A 12,923-nucleotide genomic window follows, 5' to 3' on the forward strand; every position below is an offset into this window, starting at 1 on the left:
GCCGAAAAGGCCTGTTTCCGGCTGTATATATATGATATGATATGATATGATATGATATGGGGGAAAAAGCAGGAACGGGGTACTGATTTTAGATGATCAGCCATGATCATATTGAATGGTGGTGCTGGCTCGAAGGGCCGAATGGCCTATTTTTCTATGTTTCTCTGACTCGGTGAAGCAAAGGGAAGAGGGGCCACTGTGTGACGGAGTGGGGCAGTTGGATAAACATCTGTGGTGATACAGTCTGTAGAAGGTGCAGGGAGAGAGGGGCTGTTGAGTGGTAGATGAGGGAGTTGGATTAACTTCAGTAGAGAGATAATGAGTAAGAAAGGCAGCCTGGGGAAAGGGCCACTGAGTCATATGTGTAAGATCGCGATAAACATCAGTGGTGGTACAGTCAAGCTGATACAGGGGAGATGGGTTATTCAGTGACATGAGGAGACTAGATAAACATCAGTGGTAATACCACTGCAGCACAGTGGAGCAGCGGTGGAGTTGCTGCCTCACAGCGCCAGAGACCCGGGTTTAATCCTGACTACGGGTGCTGTCTGTACGGAGTTCACAGGTTATAGGTCTATTTGACCCATCGAGTCCACGCCGCCATGGCTGATCTCTGCCTTTCCAATCCCATTTTCCTGCCTTCTCACCCCCTCCCCTGACATCAGCCTGAAGAAGGGTCTCGACCCGAAACGTCGCCCATTCCTTCCCTCCCAAGATGCTGCCCGGCCCGCTGAGTTACTCCAGCATTTTGTGTCAAACATCACTTGAGATGCAGTTGGTGATACTTGGGAATGTCATAACTTAATGACTTAGACGAAGGGATTAAAAGTACCATTAGCAAATTTGCAGATGATACTAAGTTGGGGGGTAGTGTGAATTGTGAGGAAGATGCAATAAGGCTGCAGGGTGACCTGGACAGGTTGTGTGAGTGGGCGGATACATGGCAGATGCAGTTTAATGTAGATAAGTGTGAGGTTATTCACTTTGGAAGTAAGAATAGAAAGGCAGATTATTATCTGAATGGTGTCAAGTTAGGAGGAGGGGGAGTTCAACGAGATCTGGGTGTCCTAGTGCATCAGTCAATGAAAGGAAGCATGCAGGTTCAGCAGGCAGTGAAGAAAGCCAATGGAATGTTGGCCTTCGTAACAAGAGGAGTTGAGTATAGGAGCAAAGAGGTCCTTCTACAGTTGTACCGGGCCCTGGTGAGACCGCACCTGGAGTACTGTGTGCAGTTTTGGTCTCCAAATTTGAGGAAGGATATTCTTGCTATGGAGGGCGTGCAGCGTAGGTTCACTAGATTAATTCCCGGAATGGCGGGACTGTCGTATGTTGAAAGGCTGGAGCGATTGGGCTTGTATACACTGGAATTTAGAAGGATGAGGGGGGATCTTATTGAAACATATAAGATAATTAGGGGATTGGACACATTAGAGGCAGATAACATGTTCCCAATGTTGGGGGAGTCCAGAACAAGGGGCCACAGTTTGAGAATAAGGGGTAGGCCATTTAGAACGGAGATGAGGAAGAACTTTTTCAGTCAGAGGGTGGTGAAGGTGTGGAATTCTCTGCCTCAGAAGGCAGTGGAGGCCAGTTCGTTGGATGCTTTCAAGAGAGAGCTGGATAGAGCTCTTAAGGATAGCGGAGTGAGGGGGTATGGGGAGAAGGCAGGAACGGGGTACTGATTGATAGTGATCAGCCATGATCGCATTGAATGGCGGTGCTGGCTCGAAGGGCTGAATGGCCTACTCCTGCACCTATTGTCTATTGTCTATTGTCTATTGTCTATGGTGTGAGGAGACTGGGTTATAACACACACAGTGGGGCAGCACAGTGCAACACTACCCAGTAGAGTTGCTGCCTTACAGCGCCGGTGAACCGGGTTCGATCCTGACCACGGGTGCCGTCTGTACGGAGTTTGTACGTTCTCCCCCAGTGACCGTATGGGTTTTAAGGTCATAAGTGATAGGAGTAGAATGAGGCCATTTGGCCCATCAACTCTACTCCGCCATCCAATCATGGCTGATCTACAGTATCTCTCCCTCCTAACCCCATTCTCCTGCCTCCTTCCCTTAACACCCGTACTAATCAACCCACTTTTCTCCGGGTGCTCCGGTTTCTGTAACGCTATCAATACTGTGCCTTCACCAATTGTACTGGGTAGTGTCGCAGTTGGCGTGACAACTGCTTCAGGGTCTTATATATTCATATTCTCACTTAGGCACGTGAGTGTACGCTGACACAATGCGTGTCGGACTGAGGGGGTTTGGTGCTTGCAGGAGAGCATCATTCCACGAGACATCATATCCAGGGCCTTGCCGACGCATGTAGGCAGATATGAACATTCCCACGGCACCATTTCAAGGAAGGACAGTGGGGTTCTCCCAGACAGATGAACGCGGTCACAGGGAGAACGTACACTTTTGGAAGTGGGAGGAAACCGGAGCACCCGGAAGAAACCCACGCCCTTCTGAAATTTGCAGTAAAGTCTGCTTCTCCCCTCCTTCTGGTTTCCACAATTGCTGCTGGACTGTGTCTGAATAACGTCTCCTCATCTCCTACAAACCCAAATGTTTTTTTAGATTTAGATTTAGAGATACAGCGCGGAAACAGGCCCTTCGGCCCACCGGGTCCGCGCCGCCCAGCGATCCTTGCCCACTAACACTATCCTACACCCACTAGGGACATTTTTTACATTTGCCCAGCCAATTAACCTACATACCTGCACGTCTTTGGAGTGTGGGAGGAAACCGAAGATCTCAGAGAAAACCCACGCAGGTCACGGGGAGAACGTACAAACTCCGTACAGACGGCGCCCGTAGTCAGGATCGAACCTGAGTCTCCGGCGCTGCATTTGCTGTTAGGCAGCAACCCTACCGCTGCACCCACCGTGCCGCCCTTGTCACTGGGCTGCGGGCATACAAACCAGACTTGCTTCACATCTTCTCTCCTGCTACCTGCCTGGCTCCAGGAGGCGGCCTCCCTCACATTTTATTCGCTTCATCTGCAGTTGTACAGGGCCCTAGTGAGACCGCACCTGGAGTACTGTGTGCAGGTTTGGTCTCCAAATTTGAGGAAGGACATTCTTGCTATTGAGGGAGTGCAGCGTAAGTTCACTGAGTTAATTCCCGGAATGGCGGGACTGTCGTATGTTGAAAGACTGGAGCGACTAGGCTTGTATACGCTGGAATTTAGAAGGATGAGAGGAGATCTTATCGAAACGTATAAGATTATTAAGGGGTTGGACACGTTCAGGGCCGTTTTTACAGCATTATGGGCCCTCGGGCAAAGCAGTGTACTGGGGCCCCTACCGTTACTCTCCCCCACCCCCCTTTCCCTACCAGCCCCCCCCTGTCGTGCCGGCGAAAAGCACTTACCGAAAAGCACTTAGCGATGGACTTAGGGTGCTACATTGTTGCGAAAAGCACTTACAGATCGCTGTGAGAAGCACTTAGTGACCAAAAATGTTGCGAAAAAAGCACTTATTGAACCTACATTATTAAAGTAGTATTTATTTATTGCAAGTCACTTAACATACACAGATCAGCATGGGGCCCCTATGCTCGTGGGGCCCCGGGCAAGTGTCCATCAGGCCCATGCGTTAAGACGGCCCTGGACACTTTAGAGGCAGGAAACATGTTCCCAATGTTGGGGGAACCAGGGGCCACATTTAAGAATAAGGGGTAGGCCATTTAGAACGGAGATAAGGAAAAACTATTTCACTCAGAGAGTTGTAAATCTGTGGAATTCTCTGCCTCGGAAGGCAGTGGAGGCCAATTCTCTGGATGCTTTCAAGAGAGAGCTGGATAGAGCTCTTAATGATAGGGGGTATGGGGAGAAGGCAGGAACGGGGTACTGATTGTGAATGATCAGCCATGATCGCATTGAATGGCGGTGCTGGCTCGAAGGGCTGAATGGCCTCCTCCTGCACCTATTGTCTATTGTCTATTTATATTTAATTTGCTCTCGTTCCACAGAATGCAAGCAGTTCCCGCACTCGTTCCCCCAAGTTCCCGAGAGCTCACCGCCGGCTCGTTCAAGATCCGAATCGAGGTCAAACTCGCTGACTGAGGTGGAGGAGATGTACTTCCACAGGATGGCAGAGGACAAGGCAAGTGTGGCCTGAGTAGTTACAGTGCAGACGCAAGGAACTGCAGGTGCTGAAACCTTGTGTAGAGCACAGAGTGCTGGAGTAACTCAGCGGGTCGGGCAAACCCTCTGGTGAGAAGGAATAGATGACATTTCGGGTCGGGACCCTTCTTGGCGGAGTAGACCCGAAGCGTCACCTATTTCTTTTCTCCAGAAATGCTGCCTGACCCGTTGAATCGCTCCAGTATTTTGTATCTATCTTTGGTGTAAACCAGCATCTGCAGTTCCTTCCTACACAATCATATCGAGACGTTTGTTGATTGAGTTGATGAAAAGATGCAGCGTGGAAACAGGCCCTTCGTCCTGCCGAGTCCATGCTGACCCATTGGTCAACAGTTCTGCACTAGTTCTATGTTATCCCACTTTCAAATCTCCTCCCAACATACTGAGGACACTTTACGGAGGGGAATTAGCCTACAAACCCCCCCGTCTTTGGATTGTTGGAGGAAACCGGAGCACCCGGAGGAACCCCACACTTTCACAGGAAGACCGTGCAAACTCCACACAGATAGCGCCCGAGGTCAGGATTGAACCCACGATCTCTGGCGCCGTGAGGTAGCGACTCCACCAGCTGATCCACTGTGCCGCCCAAATTATTTAACTGTGGGCAGGGCAGTGGAACTATGTGCTCCGATAAGTCTAAAACACGGAGGAATAAACATAAAAACGGAACAAAATGATTTCCGATGAGGTAAGTTGAATCAAGATATTTGATCAGACATAGACACCAAGTGCTGGAGTAATCCAGCGGGTCAGGCAGCATCTCTGGAGAAAAAGGATGGGTTCTCCCTGTGAGCATGTGGATTTTCTCCAGGATCTCCGGTTTCCTCCCACACTCCAAAGAGGACCAACTTTAGATAGTTCCTCTGTCCCTCTTTTCCCCTCCTCCTTCCCAGATCTCCCTCTATCTTCCTGTCTCCACCTATATCCTTCCTTTGTCCCGCCCCCCTGACATCAGTCTGAAGAAGGGTCTCGACCCGAAACGTCACCCATTCCTTCTCTCCTGAGATGCTGCCTGACCAGCTGAGTTACTCCAGCATTTTGTGAATAAATACCAAAGATGTGCGGGTGTGTAGGGTAATTTGCTTGGCAAAATTGTAAATTGTCCCTAATGTGTGCAAGATACTGTTAGTGTGCGGGGGATTGGATTCGATAGGGGGTGGATTCGAAAGTGGGATAACATGGGACTGGTGTAGAACGGTTGATCAATGGTCGGCGTGGACGGGGTGGGACGAAGGGGCCTGTTTCCACGCTGTGTCTTTCAATCAACTCAATCAAAAACACTCATTGTGAGGCCGGGTTAAAGCATGGTGGCAGTAGGAATGGTCTACAAAGACAGATGTGCAGAAGGGTCTCGACCCGCAACGTCACCGATTCCTTCTCTCCTTGAGAAGCCGTCTGAGCCGCTGAGTTACTCCAGCTTTTTGTGCCTATCTACAGATCAGACATGATCTGGCTGATCCGGCGGATTGTGCTGGAGGCGGTCGATGACCTTCCTCTGCCCTCGTCATGATACAAAATTTTCCTACTTGTCGGAGTTTGGGTCTCCAGCAAATGTGGCTTTGGACGAGAGCTCAGCCTGACGGTGCAGTCCCTGGGCCTCTGGCCAAGGAACGATCCATACTTGCCGAGGAGAGATGTTATGAAAAGGAAAATACTGCAGGAGCTGCCAAAACAGACGGTGTGTTCAGAAACACAGCGTGGGACCAGTGCCACAACAGGAACAGATCTCCGGCGCTTATTTCGTTATGCTTCCAGATTATTATTATTTTTTTAAACTCTGCATAAAAAGGTCTTTTTTCAACAGAGGAGTGAGATTTATTTACATATCCCGCTTAATGTAAACTTCAAGAAATGAGAGCAACATCTTCCCCTCACCCTGGATGGATTCCACCATCGCTCCAACGCTGAGCTTCAAGACTGACAACAAACTAAGTACAGATGTTCTTTCCCCGACACATGGGCTGCACATGTTACACAAGGATTAAACTGTGGAGCAGTCAGAGATTGAGGGCCTTTTGGGGGAAGGGAACGCAGTTTGTCCATTAGTTTAAATCAGAAGGTTCCTTCCAATGTGTTGATGAGAATGATAAGCTTGCCAATTCAAGTCGTTCAGATCACACTATTGGAGAACTCAACAAGGGTTATCTATTTATCCATCCATCTCTCTGTCTATTGTCTTTTTTTCTCTCTCTCTCTCTCTCTCTCTCTCTCTCTCTCTCTCTCTCTCTCTCTCTCTCTCTCTCTCTCTCTCTCTCTCTCTCTCTCTCTCTCCCTCCCTCTCTCTCTCTCTCTCCCTCTCTCTCTCTCCCTCTCTCACTCTCTCTCTCTCTCTCTCTCCCCCTCTCTCCCCCTCTCTCCCCTCTCCCCCTCCCCCTCCTCCTCCCCCTCCCTCTCCCCCTCTCTCTTCCTCTCACTCTCCCTCTCTCTCTCCCCCTCTCTCTCCCTCTCTCCCTATACACCCTTCTAACTACCCTTTTATATATGCTTCCATCCATCTCTCTCTTCAATGCCTATCTATTTTCTTTATAAAGGCAAAAAATAAAATCAAAGAACTTTAGATTCTGCAAATCCAAGATAGATCAAGATAACGGGCCTTTATGGCAAAGAGGCCACATTTTTAACAATTTTGGACTTGAATCAGACAAGATGTCCGGAAACATGTCGATTACTGTGCACTGTCTGAGAGTAATCTGCCCTTCCGACACTCTTGTACTTCGTCATGGTTGTGCTTATTAGAGTAAGATTTTTACTGGACCGTACGCGAATATGGGAATCTAATAGTTCTTCGACACATGTGACAATAATGTGGTGTTGCTCCATTGAATTCTTCATTGGTACGGGTGTCAGAGGTTACGGGGAGAAGGCAGGAGAATGGGGTTAGGAGGGAGAGATAGATCAGCCATGATTGAATGGCGGAGTAGACTTATTTATTTTTCATATTTCATATTTCAGATACAGCGCGGAAACAGGCCTTTTCGGCCCACCTAGTCTGCGCCGCCCAGCGTCCCCGTACATTAACACTACCCTACACACACTAGGGACAATTTTTACATTGACCCAGTCAATTAACCTACAAACCTTGATGGGCCGAATGGCCTAATTCTGCTCTAATCACTTATGACCTTAAAACCCATACGGTCACGGGGAGAACGTACAAACTCCGTACAGACAGCACCCATGGTCAGGATCGAGCCCTAATTCTAATTCTAATCCTATTCCTTATGATTTTATGAACAATACAAAGACTCAGCAGGTCAGGCTGCATCTATGGAGAGAAAACCTGAGTTGTGTTTCAGCCTGTACATGACAGGTCTGACATGCTGAGTGTTTGCAGCGTTTTGTACTTGTTTTGAAGGCACTGGTTGATGCTGTTCCCACCAGCCTTTCAGGCCATGAAGCACGGAGTGGGATTTGAACTTGCAACCTTCTGGTTAAGTGCGGCACAGTGGCGCAGCAGGTAGAGCTACTGCCTTACAGCGCCGGAGATCCGGGTTCCATCCCAACTGCAGGTGCTGTCTGTACGGAGTTTGCCCGTTCTCAACGTGACTTGAGTGGGTTTCCTCTGAGATCTTCAATTTCCTCCCACACTCCAGAGACGACAGGTTTGTAGGTTAATCGGCTTGGTACAAATGTAAAACTGTCCCTGGAGAGTGCAGGATAGTTTAATGTGCGGGGATCGCTGGTCGGTGTGGACTGGGTGGGCCGTGGGGCCTGTTCCTGCGCTGTATCTCTAAACTGAACTAGACTATAGAGACGGCCTTAACTTCCAGTCTGTTTGTTCTGCTGCTGTCACTGCAGGGTGATGCCTACCTGGATTATGATGACTCAACAACGGATGCCACCAGCAGCACCGAGGACATTCCCTGTCTGGATTCATCAGCCTCCTTTGGAGAGCTTCGCCTTTCCCCCTGCCTGGCGGCCAGCAGTTCGGAAGACATCGCCGGAGCGGAGAGGATCCCGGCCTGCCTCTCGCAACCCCGCGGCACCGGCAAGAAGGGTTGGACGTTACCCCGACTACCGGCCGCCAGTCCTTCACCACAAGGGGCGGCGGCGACAACGAACGACCGCTCGCTGGACCAGGAGTGCACTCCCAGCGACGGGCACGGGGAGGACGGAAATAACGGCGCGCCCGACCCTGAGAACGCCATGGACAGCGAGGACCTGGACTCATTCCCTCTGCTCATCAGGTCCATGTCCACCTCCAGGAGGCACAGCTGGGAGGGACCTTTATCCCCATCGCTGCTCGGAGATGCAAAGAGAAGGTAAACCCATCCAATGATGCGGCAAGCCTGATGAGAAGGGGCCTTCTGCATTTTCTCTTTCTTCAGCGGTCGTTGAGGGTTGAGACGGCAGGTCTGCATTATCACAGAACACAGAACAGTGCAGCTCAGGGACATGTCCCCTGGCCCACAGGACAACCCCTCTCTCCCTGCACATCGTCCACATCCGCCTGTCCCCTGCATATCCACAAGTTCATACGTCGTAGGAGCTAGAGTTAAGCCCGTCGAGTCCACTCTGCCATTGAATCGCGGCTGATCTATCTTTCCCTCTCAACCCTATTCCTCAGCCGTTTTCCCCATAACCTTTCCCCACCCTTATAGACAATAGACAATAGGTGCAGGAGGAGGCCATTCGGCCCTTCGAGCCAGCACCGCCATTCAATGTGATCATGGCTGATCATTCTCAATCAGTACCCCGTTCCTGCCTTATTCCCATACCCCCTGACTCCTCTATCCTTAAGAGCTCTATCTAGCTCTCTCTTGAATGCATTCAGAGAATCAGCCTCCACTGCCTTCTGAGGCAGAGAATTCCACAGATTCACGACTGAAAAAGTTTTTCCTCATCTCTGTTCTAAATGGCCTACCCCTTATTTTTAAACTGTGGCCCTTTGTTCTGGACTCCCCCAACATTGGGAACATGTTTCCTGCCTCTAACGTGTCCAACCCCTTAATAATCTTATACGTTTCGATAAGATCCCCTTACTAATTAAAGAATCTGTCAATCCCAATATGCCTATCCAAAAGACTCTTAAATGCCACTATTATGTCTGCCTTTACCACCACACCTGTAGACCATTCCAGGCAACCACCACACTGTGTATAAAACAAACTTGCCCCTCACTGTTCCCACCGCCCACCTTGCTGCGATGCCCTCCAGTCTTCGATTTTTCCATCCTGGGAAAAAGCTTCTGAATGTCTACCCTATCTATGCCTCTCATCTATCTATCTATACACTAAAACTCTCATTTGTGTGTTTGTTTGTTCCTGAACTACAGCCAAAACGGTGCACGATAGCGCAACAATTTTACACCCACCTTACTCACCGTCGTCCCTTTGGTGCTAATGGAAGAAGTTTCATTGAAATCGGCGTTATATTTTTTAAGTTATTCACATTTTAAAGTTTAAATCTATCTCCTAGGGAGGGAGGGCGGAGGGAGGGAGGGACGGGGTGGAGGAGGGAGGATAAGGGGGGTTAAGGGGGATGGAGTGGGGGGGAGGGGAAGGGGGAGGGGGGAGGGGAGGGGGAGGGAGGGGGGAAAGGTGGGAGGAGGGAGAGGGGGGAGAGAATGTTATATATTTTTATACGTCTTCCCATTACTTGATTAAAGAACACTACCGTTCACCCTGCTCCAGATATTGAACGGGACATCACCTGTCGACAACTAGAATGAGATTGCTGCTCAGAAGCAGTGTGGAGTCCCCTAGTTTGAGGAAGGACATTCTTGCCACTGGGGGAGTGCAGCCCTTTAATTCTGAGGCTGTGGCCTCTGGTCCAAGATTCTCCCACTGACTGAAAGACCCTCTCCACGTCCACGCTATCCCAGACCTTACGCTGTGCTTTTGCGTTTGTCCGTGTGAGCGTGAGCACGAGGGTATTCTCACCGTTTTTGCCTGCTCTGCGTTTGTTCCCAGTGGTATTTATGTTTGCTTCGTTGACTGTGGTGGTTTAGGCCGGCCTGCTCAGTGGCTTGTCAACTTTTCCACCAACGTCGGAAACTAGCTGACACCAGACATTTCAGTCGAGCTCGAACTCTAACATCCGTGTGGTCGTACGCAGGACCTCCCAAGTGCAGTCCACAAACAGCCCAGCCCACTACACAAACCGGGCCAGGCCCAGCTGAAATGGGACAGGGAGCCATTCATAGCTTGCACTGTTAACATGGGAGAAGATTCAGGGGTGGCACGGTGATGCGGCAGTAGAGTTGTTGCCTTACAGCAGCAGAGACCCAGGTTTGATCCCAACTATGCGTGCTATACGTCTATATATAAGACAATAACTGCAGATGCTGGTACAAATCGATTTATTCATAAAATGCTGGAGTAACTCAGCAGGTCAGGCAGCATCTCGGGAGAGAAGGAATGGGTGACGTTTCGGGTCGAGACCCTTCCTCGTCACCCATTCCTTCTCTCCCGAGATGCTGCCTGACCTGCTGAGTTACTCCATCATTTCATGCTATACGTCTAAACGTTCTCCCCGTGACCTGCGTGGGTTTTCTCCGAGATCTTCGGTTTCTTCCCACACTCCAAGTACGTACTGGTTTGCAGGTTAATTGGCTTGGTATAAGTGTAAGAAAATTGTCCCTCATGTTAATGTGCGGGGATCGCTGGTCGGCATGAACTCGGTTATTTCATCTCTGAGTGTTTATTACTGAGCACTATTTACAGCAGTACTGTGGTTGGGTTTGGGATGCTGATGTTTCATCCGCCCTCCAGCAACTGGAGGTCATCGGCAACACAGCTCCCTGTGTCTTGTCCAACTCCAGGTTCTGTGCTCACCCCACTGCCCACTGCTCACTGACCTGCATTGGCACCAGCCCTAAAGTAACTGGAATCCTTATCCTTAAAATATTATCCCAATCTCTGTGATCTCCTACAGATCTGTAAGAATCTCCGTACGACTCCAGTTTATGCACTTTCATAAACGGTCATCCCTTTGCACTTTTATATGGGTGCAGCGGTAGAATTGCTGCCTTGGAGTGGGATTTGAACTCACACCCTTCTGGTTAAGGGCGGCCAGGTGGCCCTGCGGTAGAGTTGCTGCCTTACAGCGCCAGAGACCAGGCTTGGATCCTGACCGTGGGGGCTTTCTATACGGTGTTTGTACATTCTCCCTGTGACTGCGTGGGCTTTCTCCGGTTTTCTTAAGTTCTAGGAGCAGATTAAGGCCATTCGGCCCAGCAAGTCTACTCCCCGCATTCAAACCTGGCTGATCTATCTTTCCCTCTCAACCCCATTCTCTTGCCTTCTCCCCATAACCCCTGACGCCCTTACGAATCAAGAATCTGTCAATCCCCGCCTTGAAAATATCCATTGGCTTGGCCTCCACAGCCGTCTGTGGCAACCAATTCCACAGATTCACCACCCTCTGACTGAAGATTGTTGCTGGTATGTTGGGTGGAACCAGTGTGCGGATGATCACTGGTCGATGCAGACTCGCTGAGCCGAAGGGTCCATTTCCACACCTCATCTCCACACTAACCTAAATGCAATGGCACTGCTGTGGGTGGTCGTGAGTTCCAGCAGCCAAGGTTAAGCTCTAGTATTTCCTGTCACAGCCCCACTGTCTCTTTACCTGCATTTGGCGATAGTGTGTGTGCAAGTAAATGGTGAAAAGTGCAATTGCCACCTCTTGAAGATTTGATCCAGGTGCCAGACGTTCGGTGCTTCTCCCTGCCCTGTCACTGTCACTGACCAAAGCAGTCCCTGTCACTGACCAAAGCAGTCTGAAGAAGGGTCCCAACCCGAAACGTCAACTACCCATGTTCTCCAGAGATGCTGCCTGACCCGCTGAGTTCCTCCAGCACTTTTGTGTCTATCTTTCTCACTGACCAAGCCGTGCATTTTAAATCTGCCACCTGGGACCACTTCTCTTTTCCACAAGTGCAGGAGAAACAACAACAAGAAAAAAGATTCCCCTTGCAACATTAGCCAGCCTAATGGGGAAATTGTAAATAACTGGAAGAAGTGCATTGGACATTGCCAACTTCTAAACAGCAGAACCAAATTATACATTGGGATGAAAGTTAATCAGAGTGGATGAAGCCAACAGAGAGAGAGTTGGTGACGCAGGGAGGGGGGGGGGGAATTAATTCTGCGGGTTTTTGTTTTTTGCATTGACAGACTGCACACTGAGTGCAGCGAGTGAAATTGCTGGCCTAGCCTGGCCAATAATGTTCTCCAAGGTGTAAAGTCTCCTCCTCCTATTAATGTTGTGTCTAAAAGAAAACCTCAGCCTTTATATTCAGGAAGGAACTGCAGATGCTGGTTTAAATCGAAGATAGACTCAAAATGCTGGAGTAACTCAGCGGGACGGGCAGCATCTCTGGAGAGAAGGAATGGGTGATGTTTCGGGTCGAGACCCTTCTTCAGAAACCTGGCCAGGTCTGCCGTGTGCACATTAGACTGGACCTTAGATGTTGGGGGGGGGGGGATGGGGGAGAGGGTGGCACGGTGGCACAACGGTAGAGTTGCTGCTCTACAGCACCAGAGACCCGGGTTCGATGCTGACTACGGGTGCTGTCTGTACAGAGTTTGTACGCTCTCCCTGTGACCACGTGGGTTTTCTCCAGGTGCTCCCCCCACACTCCAAAGACGTACAGGTTTGTAGGTTAATTGGCTTTGGTAAAGTATAAAAATTGTCACTAGTGTGTGGGATAGTGCAAGTGTCTGGTGATCGCCGGTTGGCGAGGCCTCAGTGGGCCCAAGGGCCTGTTTCCACGCTGTGTCACTAAAGTCAAAAGTAAAGTCTAAAGAGAGGGGGAGAAGTATAGATGG

The 12,923-nt window shown here is 49.9% G+C and overlaps 1 protein-coding gene across 1 annotated transcript in view; it reads left to right on the top strand.

Moving 5' to 3' along the window:
* The window catches only part of arhgef18b (rho/rac guanine nucleotide exchange factor (GEF) 18b), a 154,245-nt gene that overhangs the window by 39,167 nt on the left and 102,155 nt on the right, over window positions 1-12,923 (top strand). The window contains exons 2-3 of the mRNA XM_078423729.1: window positions 3,975-4,108; window positions 7,948-8,411. Coding sequence (XP_078279855.1) covers window positions 3,975-4,108; window positions 7,948-8,411 — 598 coding nt within the window. The remainder of the gene's footprint in view (window positions 1-3,974; window positions 4,109-7,947; window positions 8,412-12,923) is intronic.

The sequence above is a fragment of the Rhinoraja longicauda genome, chromosome 28, assembly GCF_053455715.1.
Source record: "Rhinoraja longicauda isolate Sanriku21f chromosome 28, sRhiLon1.1, whole genome shotgun sequence".
Taxonomy (NCBI): domain Eukaryota; kingdom Metazoa; phylum Chordata; class Chondrichthyes; order Rajiformes; family Arhynchobatidae; genus Rhinoraja; species Rhinoraja longicauda.